General features: G+C 42.1%; 1 protein-coding gene across 2 annotated transcripts in view; it reads left to right on the top strand.

The window, feature by feature from the left end:
• The window catches only part of HENMT1 (HEN methyltransferase 1), a 57233-nt gene that overhangs the window by 21486 nt on the left and 13649 nt on the right, over positions 1-22098 (top strand). Inside the window, exons 2-4 of one of the 2 annotated variants that reach the window (XM_082266462.1) lie at positions 3283-3395; positions 3589-3723; positions 4499-4681. In XM_082266462.1, coding sequence (XP_082122588.1) covers positions 3283-3395; positions 3589-3723; positions 4499-4681 — 431 coding nt within the window. The remainder of the gene's footprint in view (positions 1-3282; positions 3396-3588; positions 3724-4498; positions 4682-22098) is intronic. The other variant, XM_082266463.1, reaches the window with a different exon arrangement.

Here is a 22098-nt window from a genome sequence, read left to right as displayed (position 1 = left end):
ACCCAAGCAAGCGCACTCCTGAACAAATGCTCTGCTTGTCTATTCACACACACAGGCGTGGCTCAGCACCGCCCCTTCGCTTTCCTGATAGGTTTACTTGCTGCATACTTACCAGGAGTAATGAGATACAGAGCACTGCAGCACTATGCAGCTTGCGAGCGTGCTTTCAAGCCAGCTGGTTCAGTGGCTTAGTGATCAGTACCACCCTTTACTATAAAAATCTGGACACTTTCATTTATTTTCAGTTGATTTTAAAAACATTAGTTTACTTTTGTGTATAAAGGGTGTTCCTCCAAAAAACAAATTAACATTTGTTTTTAACATAAATCATAAGTGTTTAATCACGAATATTGTCATTATACTTAGTTTTAATAATAGTTTTATTTGTAACTGATTTATGACAAATGGTATTACATTATATATGTACATTATAAACAGTAATTTACTGCTTAAAGTGTTTGTAGTCTTTTTTATTAAAATATTAAACACATTCATGCTTACCTGCTCTATGCAATGATATTGCACAGAGCAGCCCTGAATCTCCCCTTCTGGGTCCTTCACTGGCTGCTCTTCTGTGTCTACCCCCATAGCAAGACGCTTGCTATGGGGGCAGACATGCAGGCTTAAGCCCCGTACACACGTACTGATCGTCGGCCGAACGATCGGCCATCTTTTGTCCAGGGCTGTCGTGTCTGTTGAAAACTGCAAAAGACTGCACACGAATTTTGTCGGCCAACAACAGCCGACTGCAGAAGTGATGTCATGTGATGGTTAACTTTCCTTGTTTTTTTTCTTTTCTGAGGATGCCCAGTCTTGCTAATCTGCTGTCTATCGGCCGAAATCTGTACTGACTGGCGAACAATCGGCCGTTCTGGTGTTGGCCAACAAAAATTTTAATGCCTGCACGACAGATTCTGTTCAGCCGAAAATGCGCTGTCGGAAGCATCATACTAACAAGCCTACAATCTGCCGATTGGTCGTCGGCCGAATATTTACGGCCGACAATCGGTACGTGTGTAAAGGTCTTTACTCTCGAGCCAGGTTGTGTGTGTCAATAGGCTCAAACCGCTCAGCTCGGCCTCGCTCCCTGCTGCTCACAAATTTTGATTTAAAGCAGCAGGAGCCAATGGTCCCGTCGCTTTCAGAAAAGACCTTCAGACCAGGAAGAGGGGAGAGAAGACCTGTAGTTGAGCACAGCGCTGGATTGGCAAAGGTCTCAGGTAAGTGTTAGGGAGAGGGGGTAACAGGCAGTGCAAGGCTTTTTTACCTTAGTGCATAGAATGCATTAAGGTAAAAAAACCTTTAGTGTTTATAACCATGTTCATTTGCAGTCCAGTTAGAAATGTGCATAACACACATAGTCACTAGAAAGTCCTAGGTTCTATCTACTGCTTAACCACTTGCCGACCGCCGCACGACTATCTACGTCGGCGGTCAGCTCCTCACAGGCAAACTGATCTACGTCGCTTGCTTGTGAGGGTCTAGGGAGCGAGCACGCGCCCCCGGAGGTGCGCTCCCGCTCCCGCGTGGTCACGGACCCCCCCTGCGCGTGTGACCGGCGGACCCGGTGTCCGCCGGTCACTCTGCGATCGGCGGGGGAGAGGGAGAGAGTCAGGCGGCTTGTGTAAACAAGCTGCCTGTCATTCTCCCCTGTGTATGAAAGATGATCATACGGTTCTACTATGTAGAACCGTTGATCACCGTTCATACATCTGAAGCCACAGCCAATCACAGTAGAAAGCACGCCCATAGAGACACACATAGCCCCTCCCTTTCAAAAAAGTTAACCCCTTCACTGCCAGTGTATTTTTACAGTAACAGTGCATATGTATAGCACTGATTACTGTAGAAATGTCACTGGTAACCCCAAAAGTGTCAAAAATGTCAGTCAAGGGTCCGATCTGTCCGCCGCAATGTCGCAGTACCGCAAAAAAAATCGCAGATCGCCGCCATTACGCGTTAAAAAAAAAAACAACAAAAATGACAAAATCTTTCCCTTTGTTAGTAAACGCGATAACTTTTGCGCAAACCAATCAAAATACGCTTTTTGCGATTTTTTTTTTTTACCAAACATAGGTAGCATAAAACAAATTGGCCGAAAATGTTAAAAAATTTTGATTTTTACATTTTTTTTGAGGGGAATTTCATATAAAAAAATGTGAAAAATATTGCTATTTTTGCAAAATTTACGCTCTTTTTTTGTTTATAGCGCATGATCAAAAAATCGCACAGGTGATCAAATACCACCAAAAGAAAGCTCTGTTTGTGGGAAAAAAAGGACGCCAAATTCGTTTAGGTACAGCGTCGCACGACCGCGCAATTGTCCGTTAAAGTCACGCAGTGCCGAATCGCAAAATACCCCCTGGTCGTTTAGCAGCCAATTCCTCTGGGGCTTAAGTGGTTAAAAGGGTGCTAGGTGAGATTATATTGGCTACTTAGAAATATTTGAAGGAGTGAATTAATTATCAGGTTTCTTTGGAAATTATTGATTAGGGACATAGTATATATTACCACATGTTGCTGTTATTAGCCAGACTGTGCAAAAATACTGTCCAAGTATACATTGTTAGGATCATATTATCATTAAAGCTATTGCACCTTTCACACCATTATTTTTTCACAATCATCACCTTAAATGAGTTTGCTGCACATGTTACACACTTTCCCCATCTGTCAATCATTTCTTTTTACTTTTTCTCCTATCCATCAGTTATCCATAACACAGTAAAGTATTGGGAAGTAACCCTGGCTTATTATTAAAGTGGATTTTCACCCTCCCTCCACCATATGTTTTTTTTTTTTTTTAAACCCCTCCTTAGTACCTGGTGATGAGTTCTGCACATTTTAGATACTCACCCACCCAGAGTTGTCCAGCTCAGACTCTCGTCTGGTCTGGCAGTGCTCAGTTCCACTATATTATGTTTTAGTGTGACGTCATCTTGAGGCTGCTGGCTGGTCTAGGTTCAGCTGGCACACCTCGCGATGACGCACCGCTTGGTCCGCCCCCTCCTTTTTACTGAATGAAAGACTTTGCCTCCTGGGATATGCATATCACATATCCCAGAAGGCAAATGGAGGACAGTGCACATCATTCACCTAGGCAAATGAAGTACAAAGAGGTCAGGGCAGACAATTTAGTAAAAGAAAAAAAGAACGCTATTCATGCAGAGGACCAAGGGAGGGGTGGAGAGGGGTAATAATGTATTTGAGGGTGAAGATCAACTTTAGATATACAAGCTGTAGTTGTAATAGCAATTAATAGCATTCATTTTTGTTCTGCAGGTTGCTGACTTAGGGTGTAGTGAATGTTCTCTTCTACACAGACTGAAATTTTGGGACTGCATCGAGATTCTAGTTGGTGTGGACATCGATGAAAAGACATTAAGAAGAAAAATGTAATTTTTTGATCAACTTTGAAAGACTTCAGTTAACTACTTTCAAATTATTTACATTATTATTATTCAGGAAGATGATGCATTGGCTTAATTTGGCACCAGAGTCTGGTTCTTATAGTATATTACAAAACTGATCACAGTATGTTATAAGTTAACAGCTCTTAATGAATAAATATTTCTGTATTATTTTTAGGCATACTCTTACTCCCCTCCCTACCCATTACCTGGAACCAATGGAAAGGCCCTTAACTGTAGTACTATACGAGGGCTCTGTGTGCGAAAAGGACCCTGCTCTTCTTATGTTTGACCTGATATCATGCGTCGAGCTGTAAGTTTTTTTCACATGAGTTGGAGCAGGCAAATGATAGTTCTGATTTTCCTTCCAATTTGTAACTAGTAAACCTTTTAGACTTGGCTTAAAAAAAGCATATCTCAAGTCAGGAACTTTAGAATTACTATCACTTTTTCCTCTTTTAGGCTTCATACACACTGACTGTTAAAAATGCTGCTTTTAGGGGTGTTTGGCTTTCTGTTTTGTTTGTTTTTTTTTTTTTGCCTGTAAATGCCTCTTTGTGTTAGCCTATGTGTCCATACACACAGCCATTTAGAGGCAGAAAAAAACCCCTACCGCCAGCACGTCCCCGAGCAGCAGTGTTTCGGTAGAAAAAAAAGGTTTGGCGTGTATAAACGCATCTAAACGTGCGTTAACACTAGGCCTATCAAGCTCTTGAGCATGAATAATTTCAATGGCCAGAATAAATTATTATCATGACCAATAATTAACGGCCAAGCGCCTGATGCTCCTAAACGTATCCATACACATGTAGGCGCATTTTCATGCATCAATTGTTTTTTATGCCAAAACGCTGCTGCCAGGAGAAAAAACACACTTAGGATTGCTGGGCAAATGCCCTTTGTGTATAGGGGCCTAAAAATGAAACCATATGTTCATGGTTTCAGAAATATCACACTACACCTTTGTGGAGATAGAATTTACATTACAGACTGCGTATTTAACAGATTACTGATGAAACATTGAGAATATTCTAAGTACATTTTTTAGATGTAAACTTTGGAAAACATGCATTTTTTTTCATTTTAAGGATTGAACATTTGGAAGTTGAAGACTTAGATAAACTAGAGGATGTCCTGTTTGGCTTTATGGCCCCTAAAACAGCAGTGATAACCACTCCTAATGCAGATTTTAATATCCTGCTTCCCAAAACTCAAAAGTTCAGGCACCCAGATCACAAGTTTGAGTGGAGCCGAGAAGAATTTCAGAGTTGGTAAGAATTTCATTGTATGCTTTTAGTCTGTCCTAATTTGTTCCCCAATGAACTTCTGATTTAGCTAGTATGGCAGAGACACTTTCATTTTGGTTGATGTTTATAGAGGTACTCTGCTATCTTGATTTTAAAGCGGAACTAAACCCACTGATTTAAAGGAGTTGTGAAGTCATAAGATTTTTTATCTTAATGCATTCTTTGCATTAGGATAAGAAACCTTCTGGGTGTGACAGCCTCCCCAGCACCCCCTAATACTTACCTGAGCCCCCTCTCTTTCCAGCGATGTCCATGAGTCCCTCGGCCGTCCGGGACTCTCCCTTCTGATTGGCTGGGACACAGCTGCTGCGCCATTGGCTCCCACACCTGTCAATCAAAGTCAGTTAGCCAATCAGGAGAGGGGGGCAGGGCCGAACGGCAGCTCCATGTCTGAATGGACACACGGAGCTGCAGCTCGGCTCAGGTGCCCCCATAACAAGCTCCTTGCTGTGGGGGCACTCGATAGGAGGGAGGGCCCAGGAGCAGCAATGAGGGACCCGAGAAGAGGAGGATCTGGGCTACCCTGTGCAAAACCAACTGCACAGAGTAGGTAAGTATAACGTGTGTTGTTTTTTTTTTTTTTTTTTTTAAACGAGACTTTCCAATCACTTTAACCGTTTTCCAAAACAGTTACCTTCAATACATGATTTGAATTATAACTGTTATGGTTAAAGATCTTCCTTAACAGGTTGATAACAATGTTCTTTAACAAAAGAACATGTATTCCACGTTAATATTTATACTACTAAAACTAGTGTGTGCTGTAAATTGCCTCCAGCGTCACTCCTGTTTCTTCTTGCTGAAGGATGCCATTTTGTTGAAGCCCAGAGCAGTCACTTCCTTATTAGAAACGCTCTCCCTGTCCTTGGTCTTAAAAAGTTTGTCACTTTCTTTATTTAAAATATGTACATTTCCAGCCTTTATTGTAAGTCTTGGTTCAGTTGTTGAGGAAGGCTGACAGAAGCTTTACAGTTCTGAAGTTCACTGGCTGGCAGGGAGAAAGGAAAGGGAATCAGGGAGGTATGATAAAACAGTATCTTTGTAAGTTTAACTCCTTTGTGTCTCCCTGGCAACAGAGTTTGTCCTGTCACCTCTCCTGCTTTTCTTTTCACTCTTCCTAATCTGTGATCCTTCAGCACAGTCTGTGTCATTCTTGTTGCTTTCTTCCCTCCTCAGCAACAGTAAATCCTAAATCTATCAGCTGATCTGCCTCTAGTGGCTAAAATTTTAGGCATGGTTCAGAGAATAGAGAGCAACTGAGTATGTGCAGAGCGGAGTGAGACAGTGCACTACTAGATTTTAAATAATATAGGCATTTTTTTTAATGATCTACATAGCCATACCTGCAAAAGGGCCCAGCCTAGAGTGATCTATCAGGACTTAATTTTCTGCCTAAAGTTCCACTTTAAGCTGGCCATACACTGATCAAAATTCAGCAGGGACCATCCACCTTGCTCCTTGCTTCTTCCTCCACTTTTAACCCCCTGGCTAAACAAATAAAAACTAACCAGCTATAGCCAGCTAAAAATGGAACTTCACTCTCCCAATCAACATTGATTACTTTTAAACCTCATTCTGCTAGCATTAGTACATAGATAGAAAAGTATATAATTTTTACATGTGTTAACAAATGATGTCATACAGCCCAGGAGTCTTCAGGAGGAACGAGGGGAGGAGGGGTTTTCGCAGCTAAGCACTCTGTCCTGCATGCATGCTTGAGCTAAGAGCAGATGGATTCCAGAAAGTAAATGTTATATTAAACATTTGCCCTTTCTCAAGATGGCCATGGCCAGAAATGCTAGGGGGGAGTTTTTCAAAGTGATTTCTCAACAAAATAAAGCATATAGACGTGGATGGATGGGGGAGTTTGCTATGAATATTAAAAAGAAATGAAATACTGTTTTTTGTTTGTGATGCTTATGTAGCAAGGTTTTCAGGCCTGTGGCCTGATGTGGTTCTGCCATTAGAACCGGTACTCTCTCCAGCCCATGTGAGCTGCGGCCCTGGGTGTGACAACTGAAGCAGCGACAACTCCGGCATCTTTGTTTGTGGGTTTTTTTTTTATTTGAAGGGGATGGGAGAAGGGAATGAGTGGGACACTCCTTGCGGCTCCAACTAATTACACATAGGACTTTGTTACTGAAAAATGCCCATTGGTGCTTCCTTGACGCCAGCCAACGCTCCTGACTCTGAGAACTCTCTGTGTAGCTGAAGAAGTGTTGAATCCCCGACTTGTAGTCCTGTAGATCCAAGACTGAGCTGTAGAACTCCTGACACTGCTGTGCTGTGGAAGTCACTAGATACTGTCCCCCCCCTGCTTGGTACAGCTTGAGGTAGTATATTGCAGAACTCTTTGTAACTGTCGCTTCGCTGACACTCTCTGTACAATTCAGGGCCCAGACTGCCGGTACCCCCTTTACAACTTCAGGGTCCTCTACCTGGGCACCCCCTTTACAGCTAGCTGACACTGGATCCCAGAACCTCTTCCGGAGGGGTCCCCTCTAACACTTCAGGCGAACCCCCAGGGGCAATCCTCAGTACTCACAACCTGTGTAGGCTTTCCTGGGACTGGACCCCTCTCTCTCTCTCTCTCTCTCTCTCTCTCTCTCTCTCCGTAGGCTCTCGGCACACTGGATCCCCTCAGCTCAACTCAGCACTCTCTGGACACTCAGACGACACTCCGAGACGAGACATTGTAACGCTCCTGCGTTTTATGTATGATGTGGATTTTCAGCTGCAGAAATATTCCACTTCAGTAGTCATGTAGAGAAACGCTGAGACACCAATCCCAACTCCCAATGACTCATCATGTGTGGATGATCTCAATTCAGCAAGTAAATACACACACTCAATAAGATGTTTCCTAGAGTGACTTATGTATATAGTAACACAGTGATGAAAGGCTGAAGAGATAGGTTGGGTAGAGATGGTAGATGACAGACACTTGAAAGGAAATGTTCTTGAAAGTAAGATAGTAGCAGATGGGATGCAGATAGGTTTAGCAATCATGTATGGTAGCAGATGACAGAGTAGCAGGTGGACATACAGGAGAGATCAACCCAGTGCAAGAACAGGTGGTAGTAGGCTCAAGAGCTAGCAATCTTAGATAATGCAGATGTAGTAATAGTCCTTAGTATGCAGAGCTAGATAGTGTAAGCTTTAGTATGAAGGTTATAGTGGTTTCCCCTGTGGGGTACTTATCACTAATAGCAATGTAGCAGAGGAGAGGTTCGGCAAGAGCGGATGATCCGGTAGCGGGATACAAGGATCAGCGCAGCGTGGTACCGACAGCGAGGTATGCTTGCAAGCATGAGAGCTTCAAGACAGGTTAGCATCAAGGCACAAAGCAGTTTGAACGAACACATGTGAGTGAGAGCCGGCGATCTAAATAGCCATCCAGTCCGGCGCTCAGTGATGACAGCATCAGTCTTAAAGGTGTATGCGCACCTTACCAAAAGAGAATGGTGGGGCGCATACACTTATGAAAGAGTAATTAGGGTACCCAAAGGTACCAGAACATTACAGTACCCCCCCTTAAGGCCGGCTCCTGAAGGCCTCTGGAGCTGGTTTGTCTGGGTACTTTGCATGAAAATTGCGGATTAATCTAGAGGCATGTATGTCAGAGGTGTTTAGCCAGGTGTCGTCTTGGGGCCCGTAGTTCTTCCATCGAACCAAGTACTGAAGTCTTCCTCTGTGGATACGAGAATCCAGAATCTCTTTTATCTCATATTCTTCTCCACCTTCAACTTGTACAGGAGGAGGAGGTGGGATAGTAGGCCTTATTCCTTGGTCAGGAACATGGGGCTTCAGTAGCGACACATGGAAAATGGGATGTATTTTGAGGTCTATTGGCAATGTAAGCTGTACTGCAGCTTTTCCAATAAGTTTCTTGATTGGGAAAGGTCCCAAGAACAGAGGTCCAAGCTTTTTGCTAGGGATTTTCAGTCTTAAATTTTTTGTTGAGAGCCAAACGAGGTCCCCGATAGCGTACTGAGGAGAAGGTCTTCTGCGAAGATCATAGTACTTCTTTTGTTGACTATGAGCGTGTGCAATGGTAGTATTAAGCAAAGCCAGAGAGTCCTTTATTTGGGTAAGATAGTCTGAAGCTACTGGGTTATTTGAAGGAAGGATGCATGGTGGAAGAATAGAGGGATGAAACCCATAGTTCAAGTAGAACGGACTCTGCTTGGTCGTACTGTGGGTTGCGTTGTTGTAGGCAAATTCTGCCAGAGGGAGAAGATCCACCCAATCATCCTGTTGGTAAGAAGTGTAACCACGTAAATATTGCTCGATGCATTGGTTGACTCTTTCAGTCTGTCCGTTGGTCTGCGGATGGTAAGGAGAAGTGAGCTTCCGCTCGATCCATAGTATGTGACATAGTTCTTGCCAGAACTTGGAAATAAATTGTGATCCACGGTCAGACAGAAGAGTTTTTGGGATACCATGTAACTTAAAGACATGTTTCATCAGGAGTTCTGCCGTTTGTTTGGACGAAGGTAGTCTGCGAATAGCAATGAAATGTGCCATTTTTGTCAGATGGTCCACTGACACTAAGATGGTATTAAATCCTTTGGAAGGAGGCAATTCCACTATAAAGTCCAAGGACACAACTTCCCATGGAGTTTGGGGTATTGGTAGACTGCATAGTAGACCGGATGGTCTCGTAGTGTCAATTTTGGACCTGGCACAGACATTGCATGAAGAGACGAATTTTTGTATAGATGTTTTCATGTCAGGCCACCAGAATTGCCTGGTAATCAGATTAAGAGTCTTTGTCATACCCATATGTCCTGCCATAGGCACATCATGCGATAATTCCAAGATCTTGGTGCGTATGGTAGGTGGTATGTAAAGTTTGTCGTTGTAGTAGAGGAAGCCTTCTGCATCAGTATTTAGTTGTGGTGGGGGTGAATCCAAACTTATACCATGCAAAACCTCTTCCTTCAAGGAACGGACAACTCCAATAATGCGTTTGTGAGGTATTATAGGAACGGAAGGGATTTCAAAGTAGTTTTCTTCAGTTAGTCGTGATAGTGCATCCGCCTTTTTGTTCTTATCTGCAGGTGTGTAGGTCACTAGGAAGTTAAACCTTAGAAAGAATAGTGACCATCGTACCTGTCGGTGAGAGAGAGTTTTGTTAGTCTGAAGATATTGGAGATTTTTATGGTCCGTGTATATAAGTATTGGTAATTGGGTGCCTTCGAGTAGATGTCGCCAATTCTCCAGAGCCAATTTTATAGCAAGCAGTTCCTTTTCACCCACGGGGTAATTTATCTCTGGACTGCTTAGGGATTTAGAAAAAAAGGCGACTGGATGAAGTGGTGAAGTGTGAGTTGGTCGTTGGGAGAGTATTGCTCCTACTGCCATGTTTGACGCATCTACTTCCAGAATGTATTGGAGGGATGGGTCTGGATGGCGTAGTATGGGAGCAGAAGTAAACCTTGTCTTTAACAGGTGAAAAGCTTTATTTGCTTCATCTGACCATTTGAATGGTTTTTTAATGCTAGTGAGCTGTGTGAGGGGTCTCACAATGGCAGAGAAGTTTCTAATGAACTTCCCGTAGAAATTCGAAGATCCAAGGAATCGCTGTAGCGCCTTGCGTGTGGTTGGTGTAGGCCAATCCTGAATGCAGGATATCTTACTCATGTCCATCTCGATTCCTGTTTTGGATATGATGTAGCCTAGAAACAGTACCTCTTCTTTATGAAACAAGCATTTTTTCAGTTTCACATAAAGGTTGTGTGCAAACAATCTCGATAATACTAGTCTTACATGTCTTATGTGTTCAGACAGGGATCGTGAATATATAAGTATATCGTCCAGATATACCACAACACAGACATCTAGTAAGTCTCTGAAAATATCGTTTATAAATCGTTGAAAAACTGCAGGGGCGTTGCATAGCCCGAATGGCATTACAAGATATTCGAACAATCCGTATCTGGTTCTGAATGCAGTCTTCCACTCGTGTCCATCACGGATTCGAATGAGATTGTATGCTCCTTTCAGGTCCAATTTTGAAAAATAGGTAGCTCCACGCACCTGCTCAATGAGCTCAGGGATAAGCGGTAGAGGATAGCGATCTTTTATTGTAATAGCATTCAATTGCCTATAGTCGATGATAGGCCTGAGACTTGAGTCCTTATTGCGGACAAAAAAGAGTCCTGCTGCTGTGGAAGAAGTGGAAGGTCTAATAAAACCTTTTTCCAAATTCTCATCCAAATAGTCTTTGAGATGGGAAAGTTCATCCTGTGAAAGAGGATAAACATGACCGAACGGCAATTTGCTATTTGGGAGTAGATCAATGCTACAATCATAGTCTCGATGGGGAGGTAGTGCTTGAGCATTTTTCTCAAGAAAAACCTCAGAGAGATCCTGATAACATAGTGGTGCAATCTCATCTGTCACCACAGACAGGATCTTCCCGAAAGACGGGAGGTTACACGTACCCTCGCAATAGCAAGAGAGGAAGGTCAGGGTCCGTTCCTTCCAATCTATGGTTGGTTGATGTGTGTGCAACCAGGGAAGTCCCAAAACAATGGGAAAGTGGGGTGAAGGTATTAGATCGAAGGTAGTGGTCTCCATATGAGACCCGTTAGTAGTGACTAGGAGTGCCTGTGTCTGATCAGTGATCGGACCAGAGGATAAAGGAACACCGTTAATAAGACTCACTGAGACAGGTTTAAGTTTAGAAATAATAGGAACTTTATTTAAAGCAGCAAAACGTATGTCAATATAATTTCCACAAGATCCTGTGTCAATCATGGCCTTAGTAGTAATCCTGTTCTGGTCCCATTGTAATGTTAAGCAAACAGAAAGGTAAGGGTTAGTGATTGAAGTTGTCAATCCCCCTAGGAGAACATGTGAACACTCACCCTTCTTTTTGTAGACTAGGGGACAGACGTTTATCTTGTGATCCGGGGATGCACAGTACAAGCAGAGATTACCAGATCGTCTTCTGGCTCTTTCCATAGTTGATAGAGGTGGGCGTATGGTTCCTACCTCCATAGGAACGGGGTCAACGGCCGAAATCCGAGAAAAACTGGATAATGGCATTCCCATTTTCTCAGCCTTTCTTTCTCGTAGTCTTCTATCTATGGTGATACTGAGTTGTATCAATGCATCCAGGGTTTTTGGCAGATCCGCTTGGGCGAGCTCGTCTTTAACGTCCTCTGATAGGCCAAGCCTAAATTGGGTTTTCAGAGATGCATCATTCCATTCTGAATCAAGGGTCCATCTCTTGAATTCTGCGACAAAGTCTTCTACAGGTCTCCCACCTTGTTTCAAGGATCTTAATTGAAGATCGGCAGTACTCTGCCTATTGGGATCATCATATAGGCTAGTGAGTTCTGCTAGGAACAAGGCATAGGAGTTGAGAAGCTGATCGCTTTTCTCAAAAAGAGAGTCTGCCCAGGCCCGAGGATCACCTGTTAGGTAAGAAATAATAGTACAAACCTTAATGTGATCAGTAAGGTAGGTACGGGGTTTTAACAAGAAAAGTAACTCACATGCGTTTTTAAATTCGCGAAATTTTTTGCGATCGCCTGTAAATACCAAAGGAGGATTTATTTTGGGTTCAGGGGACTGAGCAGTGGTAAGTTGTGTCAGTCTAATTACCTGCTGCGACAGAGCCTGATTGTCTTCTTTTAATTCAGCAAGTGCGTGTATTAACGCAGTTACTTGCTGTTTTAATTGTGTCATCTGAGTGGTTATTTCTGCTGAATCCATTTGTGGTTCGTTCAATCTGTAACGCTCCTGCGTTTTATGTATGATGTGGATTTTCAGCTGCAGAAATATTCCACTTCAGTAGTCATGTAGAGAAACGCTGAGACACCAATCCCAACTCCCAATGACTCATCATGTGTGGATGATCTCAATTCAGCAAGTAAATACACACACTCAATAAGATGTTTCCTAGAGTGACTTATGTATATAGTAACACAGTGATGAAAGGCTGAAGAGATAGGTTGGGTAGAGATGGTAGATGACAGACACTTGAAAGGAAATGTTCTTGAAAGTAAGATAGTAGCAGATGGGATGCAGATAGGTTTAGCAATCATGTATGGTAGCAGATGACAGAGTAGCAGGTGGACATACAGGAGAGATCAACCCAGTGCAAGAACAGGTGGTAGTAGGCTCAAGAGCTAGCAATCTTAGATAATGCAGATGTAGTAATAGTCCTTAGTATGCAGAGCTAGATAGTGTAAGCTTTAGTATGAAGGTTATAGAGGTTTCCCCTGTGGGGTACTTATCACTAATAGCAATGTAGCAGAGGAGAGGTTCGGCAAGAGCGGATGATCCGGTAGCGAGATACAGGGATCAGCGCAGCGTGGTTCCGACAGCGAGGTATGCTTGCAAGCATGAGAGCTTCAAGACAGGTTAGCATCAAGGCACAAAGCAGTTTGAACGAACACATGTGAGTGAGAGCCGGCGATCTAATTAGCCATCCAGTCCGGCGCTCAGTGATGACAGCATCAGTCTTAAAGGTGTATGCGCACCTTACCAAAAGAGAATGGTGGGGCGCATACACTTATGAAAGAGTAATTAGGGTACCCAAAGGTACCAGAACATTACAGACATCCACCTTCCTCAGACAGGAGGAGAGTCAGCCGCACTCTCCTTCCTGGGACTCTGCTCCCACCAAAGACAACCTGTCAGGCACTTCCCCCCAAACTTATACCCACTCCCAGAATCCTTTGCAGCCTAATCTGCCTTCTGGGGTAGTTACAAGCTGGGATGTTTCCCCTGATTGGGCTTCCCACACTGCCCTATGAGAAGCCTCTTACAGGAGCCAATGGGCATACTTCTTCCCTCAGCAGGCACATCTGGAAGTCCAGACACCCTACCTAACAAATCACAGCCCTGCTGTTAGGCAGACAAGGCCCACTATCTATTTTACGTAGCACCTACCTGTAGGGGGCTACACCCAGATGCAGTAAAGATCCGCTAAGGTCTCTTCCACACAGTAATGATGTTTGAAGATCAGCATTTTTGCATGTAATATCAAGCACTTATGTTGAACCTATTTACGTGCAGGCATTTGCCCATATTTGCACATAATTTTTTTTTTTTTTAACTGATCAATACACAGCACTTGGCACAATTAAAACAATGGGCTGCCTTTTAGATCAGTAAAAACATTTTAAGGCTGGGTTCACACTAGATTGCTTTGCGGCTCACAGCAGGAGGTCCGGCGCATCTCGTTCATTGCGTCAGGTCTGAATTCGGTCCAAATTTTTGGCTGAATTTGGACCTAAAATGGACCAGAAGACGCACAAGAATTTCCTGCAAACCGCTCTGCAGCTGTCCCGAAGCTGTGTGAACCAGCTCCATTTAGAGCCGGTCACAGGCTCCTGACATGCAAATTAGATGGTGGGAAACCTGCATCCAATTCGCAATAGTGTGAACCCAGCCTTATGCCTAAAAACTGAGCGTTTTCAGGCAGCAGTGTGCAAGAGGACTTACAGTTACTAGTGTGTTTATGTTAGCTCTCAACCAAACTTTCAAGCGATCAAATGAATGATATCATAACTGATCACATCAGCACCTGATGAAAGAGCGCGCATGTCCGATCGGGACCCTGCTCATGCTCAGAAACGCGTCGTGCATGCCGTTCATACCAAGCTTTCCAGATCCCTGGTGACGTGGCCGCATTTTTCTCTCCTTCATCTCCACATTGCAGTTGCCTCCCCGGACGCCGCTAAGAAATAGCCGGCTCTCTTCCTTCTATGTGACGGACGGTGTTCCAGCGTATACTGCCTGTAGTGTGGATAGATGGCACCACCTAGAGGAGCCTCATATATTATTTGATGCAAAAAAAAGCCTGAATACCGTGGCATCTTGTGAGTTGCTACAGCTATTGTTCTTATTTTACAATAAATTTGTCTGCACTTTTCTTTTTGTTTTTTACTGTGGGTACTACAAGCTACTGTATGCTATTGTTTCCAAATATTTCAGATAATTATTATTTTAAAATTATACATAAATTGTGCACTTTATATAAAGCCTTGAACAGAATACTTTGGATATTCTGTAAACATTTAAAACAGGCCACGAATAGTATTTGTAGTGCATTTGTTGTGTAAGACAAGATACATTTGTCAAATTTAGAATGGATTCACATCTGAATGTTGCAGTGATGTGTTTTACCATGCATAACATTAACCACTTAAGCCCCGGAAGATTTTACCCCCTTCCTGACCAGAGGGTTTTTTGCGATTTTTTTTTTTTACTGCGTGAATTTAACGGACAATTGCGCGGTCATGCGACGCTGTACCTAAACTAATTTCATGTCCTTTTTTTCCCACAAACAGAGCTTTCTTTTGGTGGTATTTGATTACCTGTGCGATTTTTTGATCATGCGCTATAAACAAAAAAAGAGCTTAAATTTTGCAAAAAAAACAATATTTTTCACTTTTTTTTATATGAAATTCCCCCCCCCCCCCCAAAAAATGTAAAAATCAAACTTTTTAACATTTTCAGCCAATTTATTTTATGCTACATATGTTTGGTAAAAAAAATCGCAAAAAGCGTATTTTGATTGGTTTGCGCAAAAGTTATCGTATTTACTAACAAAGGGAAAGATTTTTGTCATTTTTGGTGTTTTTTTTTTTTAACGAGTAATGGCGGCGATCTGCAATTTTTTTTTTCGGTACTGCGACATTGCGGCGGACAGATCGGACCCTTGACTGACATTTTTGACACTTTTGGGGGTACCAGTGACATTACTGCAGTAATCAGTGCTATACATATGCACGGTTACTGTAAAAATGACACTGGCAGGGAAGGGGTTAACTGTATTGGAGAGGGAGGGGTTAAGTGTGTCCTAGGGGCATGATTCTAACTGTAGTGGGACAGGTCTCCTATTGTAAAAACAGAGATCAACGGTTCTACATAGTAGAACCGTCTGATCTCCATTTTTACACAGGGGAGAATGACAGGCGGCTTGTTTACATAAGCCGCCCGCCTTTCTCCCGCTCTACCGACGATCGTAGTGTGATCGGCGGACATCGGGTCCGCCGGTCACATGCCCGTACTCCTCTGTGAACGAGCCTAGGCAGGCGCGCACCTCAGTAGGTGCGCGCTCGCCCGCTATTGGCTCAAAACCCGGTGACAGGCTAGCGACGTAGATCTACGTCACTCTGCCTGGCCGGGGCTGACTGCCGCAGTAAATATACTGTGCGCAGTCGGCAAGTGGTTAATGTATGAAAATACATGATATGTGATTTGATGCAGTTTGTTATGAGCAGCTCCAACATATCGCAAGCTACATACTTTTTAACGTATCTCAACACACAGGTATGAACCACTGAGGTGATAATTGGTTTCTGGGGCTCTGAAAGAAAAAGAATAAAGTCTTTGTAAAGTCACATTGTGACTTTGCTGGTTTCTCCTCTGGTTGATACAGTTATTAAGTACAGTGTGTGTGTGTTTTTTTAAATAAGGCTAAATACCTTTCCTTACACCGTAGTTGCTCTCTTTCCCCAATCTAAGCAGAGCACCAGGAGGGGCTGAGATTCCCCTCTGACACCAGCCAGTCAGCAGAGGGGGATTTGATTGATTGTGTAAAAAAAAAAAAAAAAAAAACCTCAACATAGTTAATAACTGTTTAAACCAGAGGGGATACAAGTATTAGTGATCCATTGATCGACTTGGGAAGAAACCACTCTGATTTTTTACATTCAACTAAATCAGCCATCAGCATTAACCATTGTGGTTTCCCCATGCCCCCTCCCGCCACTGGCAGAACACAATAATGAGAACACACTCCTCTAGAAGAATAAAAAGGCACATGCCTCTACAAGTAGGTCTTCTACTCCTGAGGTTAGGAAGGGATCCTTTTGTACCTCTAAGTCTTATAGTGTTAAGTCTATGTTATTGGAAGATAGTGACACTGGATGAAATCCAGGATGCCTATCTGCACATTGCCATGTTTCCTCATCATCAGCGCTATCAGCTTTTTTGCAGTGGATGATCAGCATTGCCAATTTCACGCACTTCAGTTTGGCCTGTCCATGGCCCCTCTAGGATTTTCACTAAGGTGCTTGCCTCAGTCTTGGCTCTGCTCTTTTCCCACTGGATTCATGTTGTTGGGTACCTGCCTGATCTTATTTAAAGGACTAATCATCCCTGTCCTAGTCAGCCATAATCCAACAGATTTTACAGGCTCTGTAGAACTTCAGTTGGATCCCCAGCCTCCAGAAGTTATCACTGGGCCCATTTCACAATTTGAAAACCTGGGTCTGGCACTGGACAAGAGTTTTTCCAGATCATTTCTGCTACAGGGCTAAATTCTGTTCTCCGGTCTCTTGCCAGGGCCCTCCGGGTTCAGAGGACGCCCTTTATTCATGCTGGCATGAAGAACTTGACTATAATGATGACTTCCTTCAAGGCAACGCCTTACACCATGTTTCACGTTATTGCAACTTTCCATTTTGGCCATGTCAGACATACAGACTCAACTCTTGAACCTCCCTGTGCATTAGAACCCCAAGGCCAGACTCTCTCTGATGTGGTGGATTTCCAACCCGGTGCTGAAGTTAGGAAAGCCTTTTCTTCACAGTCATAGGAAGTTATGAGGGATACCAGTCTGTTGGGCTGGAGAGAAGTCCTGAGTAGCCTGTCAGTGTAGGGGACTTGAACCTTGAGGAAGCTTGACTTCAACATTCTGGAGCTCAAATCTGTCAGTGCTTCATGGGCTTTTTAGAATCGGGCATCTGCTTCTCAGATTTGCAAGGCAGCCACCTGGTTTTCTGTTTACACAATTGTTAAGTTCTACCAGATGTATTTTCAACCCTTCTCCGATGCTTGTTTCAGGTGTAAGATGCTATAAGCTGCTTTCTGTGTCTTTTGAGCCCTTCTCATCCTGTTGTAAAGTAAGCCTGTTGGCATTGTTTGCTGTGCTGCCCATCCCTTGTTGGGGGCTATCTTTGGACAATCCCAGTTGTAATAATTTTAAGAAGCCTGTGTACAATCAGGCAACCCAGTGTAAATGCACATTTGGTTCCAATGGACCCACACCGCAGCACTCTACAATACAAAGCTAAAGTTTCACTTTACAAAGAATGTCCAATCACATGCAAAGAAAATAAATAAAAAAACAGCATTATGCTTGGACATGATTGGATGATGTAAGTCAGCAGAGCTCTCCCTCACTTGCTAAGCTCTGGAGCAATGGCACTTGCAAAAGTACACAGTCGATTTAGTAAAGCAACCCCCAAGTTATTAGTGATGATAGACTTCCTGTGCTGGGAGCTGATTGCTGGTGTCTGAAAATATTGTTGCAGATTAGAATACTTTCACAAAATGCCATGTCCGCTCTGTAGGTAGTGTATATTTTTTTGGGATAAACCAAAATGGTGCCAATTGTGTTTGTACTACACGTACTCCGTAGTGTTAGAATTTAAAAGCAGATCTGCTCCATCTACAACAGCAATACACAGCAGGAAGTACATTCAGAGTGTTCCCTGCAGCAGGTGAATTTGTGTTGCAATGGGAAATGCAGTACCTCCATAAAAAAAGTCCCAGCTGTGACTGCTGAACCCCTATCATATGTTGAAAATTATTTATTATGTGACAAACCAAGATGGATATAAATCATATAATAAAACATTTCAATTTTAAAATTCACATTTTTTTAACAACAATAAAATAACCAAAAGAAGGTTAAAATCGTGGCCAAGGGTATACAAATTGCACGTGCACATTTAATACTGGTATAACTGTGCGCCCCTCAAATGGATCAAATATATCTAAGGCTTAAAGATTTCATTAAAAATCAACAAAATCTGAAACATAAAGACCATAGAAAATAAAGGTCATAGATAAATAATGATTTTCTTATCAGTAAGTGGACTTTCCAACCAATAATTAACACATTACAACCACCATCGCTCTGATAACAGAAAACAGTCCATAGAATTTAAAGATGATGGCTAATAATAATCTTCCATAATAATTGTGCTGTATAAAAATTCCAAGGTGGTACATTATATTATATATTTACTGTATATTCCATCAGATAATCTAAGTAAGGAGGAGAGGTTGTCATTGGACTTGAAAACGAATCCCAATATTGGAATCAAACCCGCAGACAAAGGAGGAAATATTGTGATTTTAGATAAAAGACAATACATTTCAATGTGTTCTAAATTTTTGGACAACCAGGAATTATATAGGCGAATCCCAAATTTAGAAATTTAGGAAGACAACAAATTTTATTTGAGATTATAAATAAGGCTTGTAACGAATAGATAATTGACAAAGATACAGTACATTTTCTAAAGGTACATAATTCGCAGGTGCCTATATTCTATGCTTTACCAAAGATTCACAAGCGTAAACATGACCTCCCTGGGAGGTCCATAATTTTAGGGTATGGATCACTTATGAAAAGAGTGAGTGAATATACAGATAAGACCTTTGCAACCATTTGTGTTAAATCTTTGCTGTTATGTTATGTAAGAGATACAACACACTTATCTAAGCATACGTTAGTTTTAGCCTTAGATATTGAGGGTTTATACTCTTCAATCCCACATCAGAAAGTAATACAGTGTTCGTAAGACACTAATGGCTAGGGCTACACATAGGAGACCACACAGTGTCTTTTTTTTTTTTTACAACTATTTGAATTTCTTTTTACGCATAACAAATGTACCTTTGATGGACACCAAGTGTTCTCTGGCCTTTGCCAATGTGTTCCTTGGTGATGGGGAAAATTAGCTTTTTTACAGTGGGTGGCATCGTTGGTGAACCTGTCCAAGATATTAGCGTGGTACAGGTGCATCAACGACGTCCCCATTCTATGGACAGGCACACATGAGGAAACACTGGCATTTGTAACTAGTTTGGGTGACAGTAATTACAATCTTAAGTTCACCTCCTCATCTGATGCACATATGATCACATTTTTGGATTTGACAATTCAGCTGAAACTGGATGGGACAGTGAAAATTTTGTTAAGAAAACCCATTGCTTAACATGGATACAAAAAAGACCTGGTTATATCGATCTCCCCTATAGGACGAAAGGTATGGAGGAATCTACTGAAATTCCTTCTAGAATTAGCTTACAATACAATAACTTATCTAGGAGAATTAGAGAGATTTGTGCCAAACATTGGCACTTGTTAGCAAATGAAGAATCTGTAAAAAAAAGTTTACTCCAAGGTATCCTCAATATTGTTTCAGAAAAGCTCATTCATTATGGGATTTATTGACTCAGAGTAATGTGACTTGGAGATTTAAAAATACTTCAGATGGTTTTCCTCCTGGCATGTACAGAAGAAACGCATGTGATCTGTGTAGTTTCATGTTGATGGGATCCACCCTCAGGCTTTAGACTGAAAGACTCCTCAGGTGCAGACTGCATGTAGACTGTGGTTCCTCTGGGGTGGTCTATGTGCTGGTCTGCACCTGTGGAATTGTTTACATAGGCAAAACAGTTAGGACAGTTTGGAAGGGCCTGCAGGAACACATATATGATATATTTGCATACAATCTTATGTCTCCTGTGACACGTCATTTTTGTTTTGAAAATAACAGACATGTCTTGCCCTAAGACCCCATTCACACTAGCGCGACTTGTCAGGCGACTTGGTCGCCTGACAAGTCGCGGTGGGTCGCTCGCCATTGAATAGTACAGGACCCATTCTAATAGGAGCGACACAAGTCGCTCCGACTTAGAAAAAGGGTCCTGTACTACTTTGGGGCGACCTGGAGGCGACTTGCATTGACTTCAATGATATGAAGTCCGTGCATGTCGCGCCGAGTCGCCCCAGCAAGTCGCGTCGCCCCTGTCTGAACGGGGTCTCAATGTTGGGTCCTAGAACAGGTGGACCCTCATCCTTGGGGGGGGGGGGGGGGGGACCTTGATCAAATAATTCTACAGAGGGAGGCCAGGTGGATTTGAGAGTTGAATGCTACCAATCCATCTGGCGTAAATCATAGCCATTGTTGGAGATAGAATAGATTTTTTTTTCTGTTTCTGTATATTTTTGTATATATATTGTTGCAATATTTTTTGCATCGTTTTGTAGTACATATATATAGTATCTTTGTGTTTTTGTATATTTTTCGGACAAACAAAGATGCAGTAGTTTGTTGGACATTCGCCTATTTTGCCTATGCTATGGATAGATAATAATAATTATACATTTTGATGTGTCCCTTGTATAATAATGCCCAAAATTATTACTACATATATAAACAACATGGTGCACAGTGACGCTACTTCCAGCATGCGTGATGGATCATTAGTGTAATTTTCGTTCTGTGGTATAACGCCTTGTCCGCAGTTCCTGCCCCCGTGTGGGCAGGACGGTGTCTCCCTCTTCCCCTTTAGGTCCATATTTAATTAAGCCATGTGTGGCAGGTAAGTGCAGTCTCTGATACAGCTGTTTTTTTACCAGCCAAACCAGTCATGCCTTCCTGACATTTAAGCACACTGGCAGCCACTTGTGTACCTACTTTGAATGCGATGAAATGCTAAGTATTTTTATGCTCTCACCTCTGCCTTTGCTTCATATTACATCAAATTACTATTGATGGCTTACTCTTAATGGCTTATCTTTAGTGGACTTTGGTGCAGTTAGATTCATACATCACCTATATCTGGGAATATTTTCTAATATCACTGCATGCATTCTAGAGTGATATATCTGTTTCTCGTCATTCTTTATGGCATTTGGTGATGTGTTATTTTTGGTTGGAGAGTCCACTTACTGATAAGAAAATCAATGTTTATGTACTGTATGTCATTTATTTTTTATGGACTTTACGTTTCATATATTGTGAACTTTTAACTTGTGCTAAATCTGTAAGCCTTAGCTATATTTGATCCATTTAAAGGGCACACAGTTATACCAGTATTGGCCATGTATATGTATTTTGTATATTCTTGGCTAATATTTTAACCTTGTGTGGATTTTTTTATTGTGGTTTATTTATTAAAGCTTTGATGTTTTATTAGGTGATTTATATCTGTCTTGGTGTGTCATGGGTTCAGCAGTCAAAGTTAGGATTTTTTATGGAGGTATTCTGGAGGTGAGTTCTGTTGAATTGGCAACTCCCCCTATTTCTGTATTGATATTTATGGATACATTGGGGGGAAAAATTATTTGATCCCCTGCAGATTTTGGCAGATTGCCCACTTACAAAGTAATGAAGGGTCTATATTTTTTATGATAGGTGTATTGTAAATGATAGAGACAGAATATCAACTAAAAATCCAGAAAAAAAACATGATAAAAATTATATAAATTGAGTTGCAGTTTAGTGAGTAAAATAAGTATTTGATCCCCAAGCAAAACACGACTTAGTACTTAGTGGAGAAACTCTTGTTGGCAAGCACAGGGGTAAGACGTTACTTGTAGTTGGTGA

This window comes from Pelophylax lessonae, assembly GCF_965119305.1.
Source record: "Pelophylax lessonae genome assembly, chromosome: 8".
NCBI lineage: Eukaryota > Metazoa > Chordata > Amphibia > Anura > Ranidae > Pelophylax > Pelophylax lessonae.
Note: the sequence above shows the minus strand (reverse complement) of the source record. Positions and strands in the feature narration are given on the sequence as shown.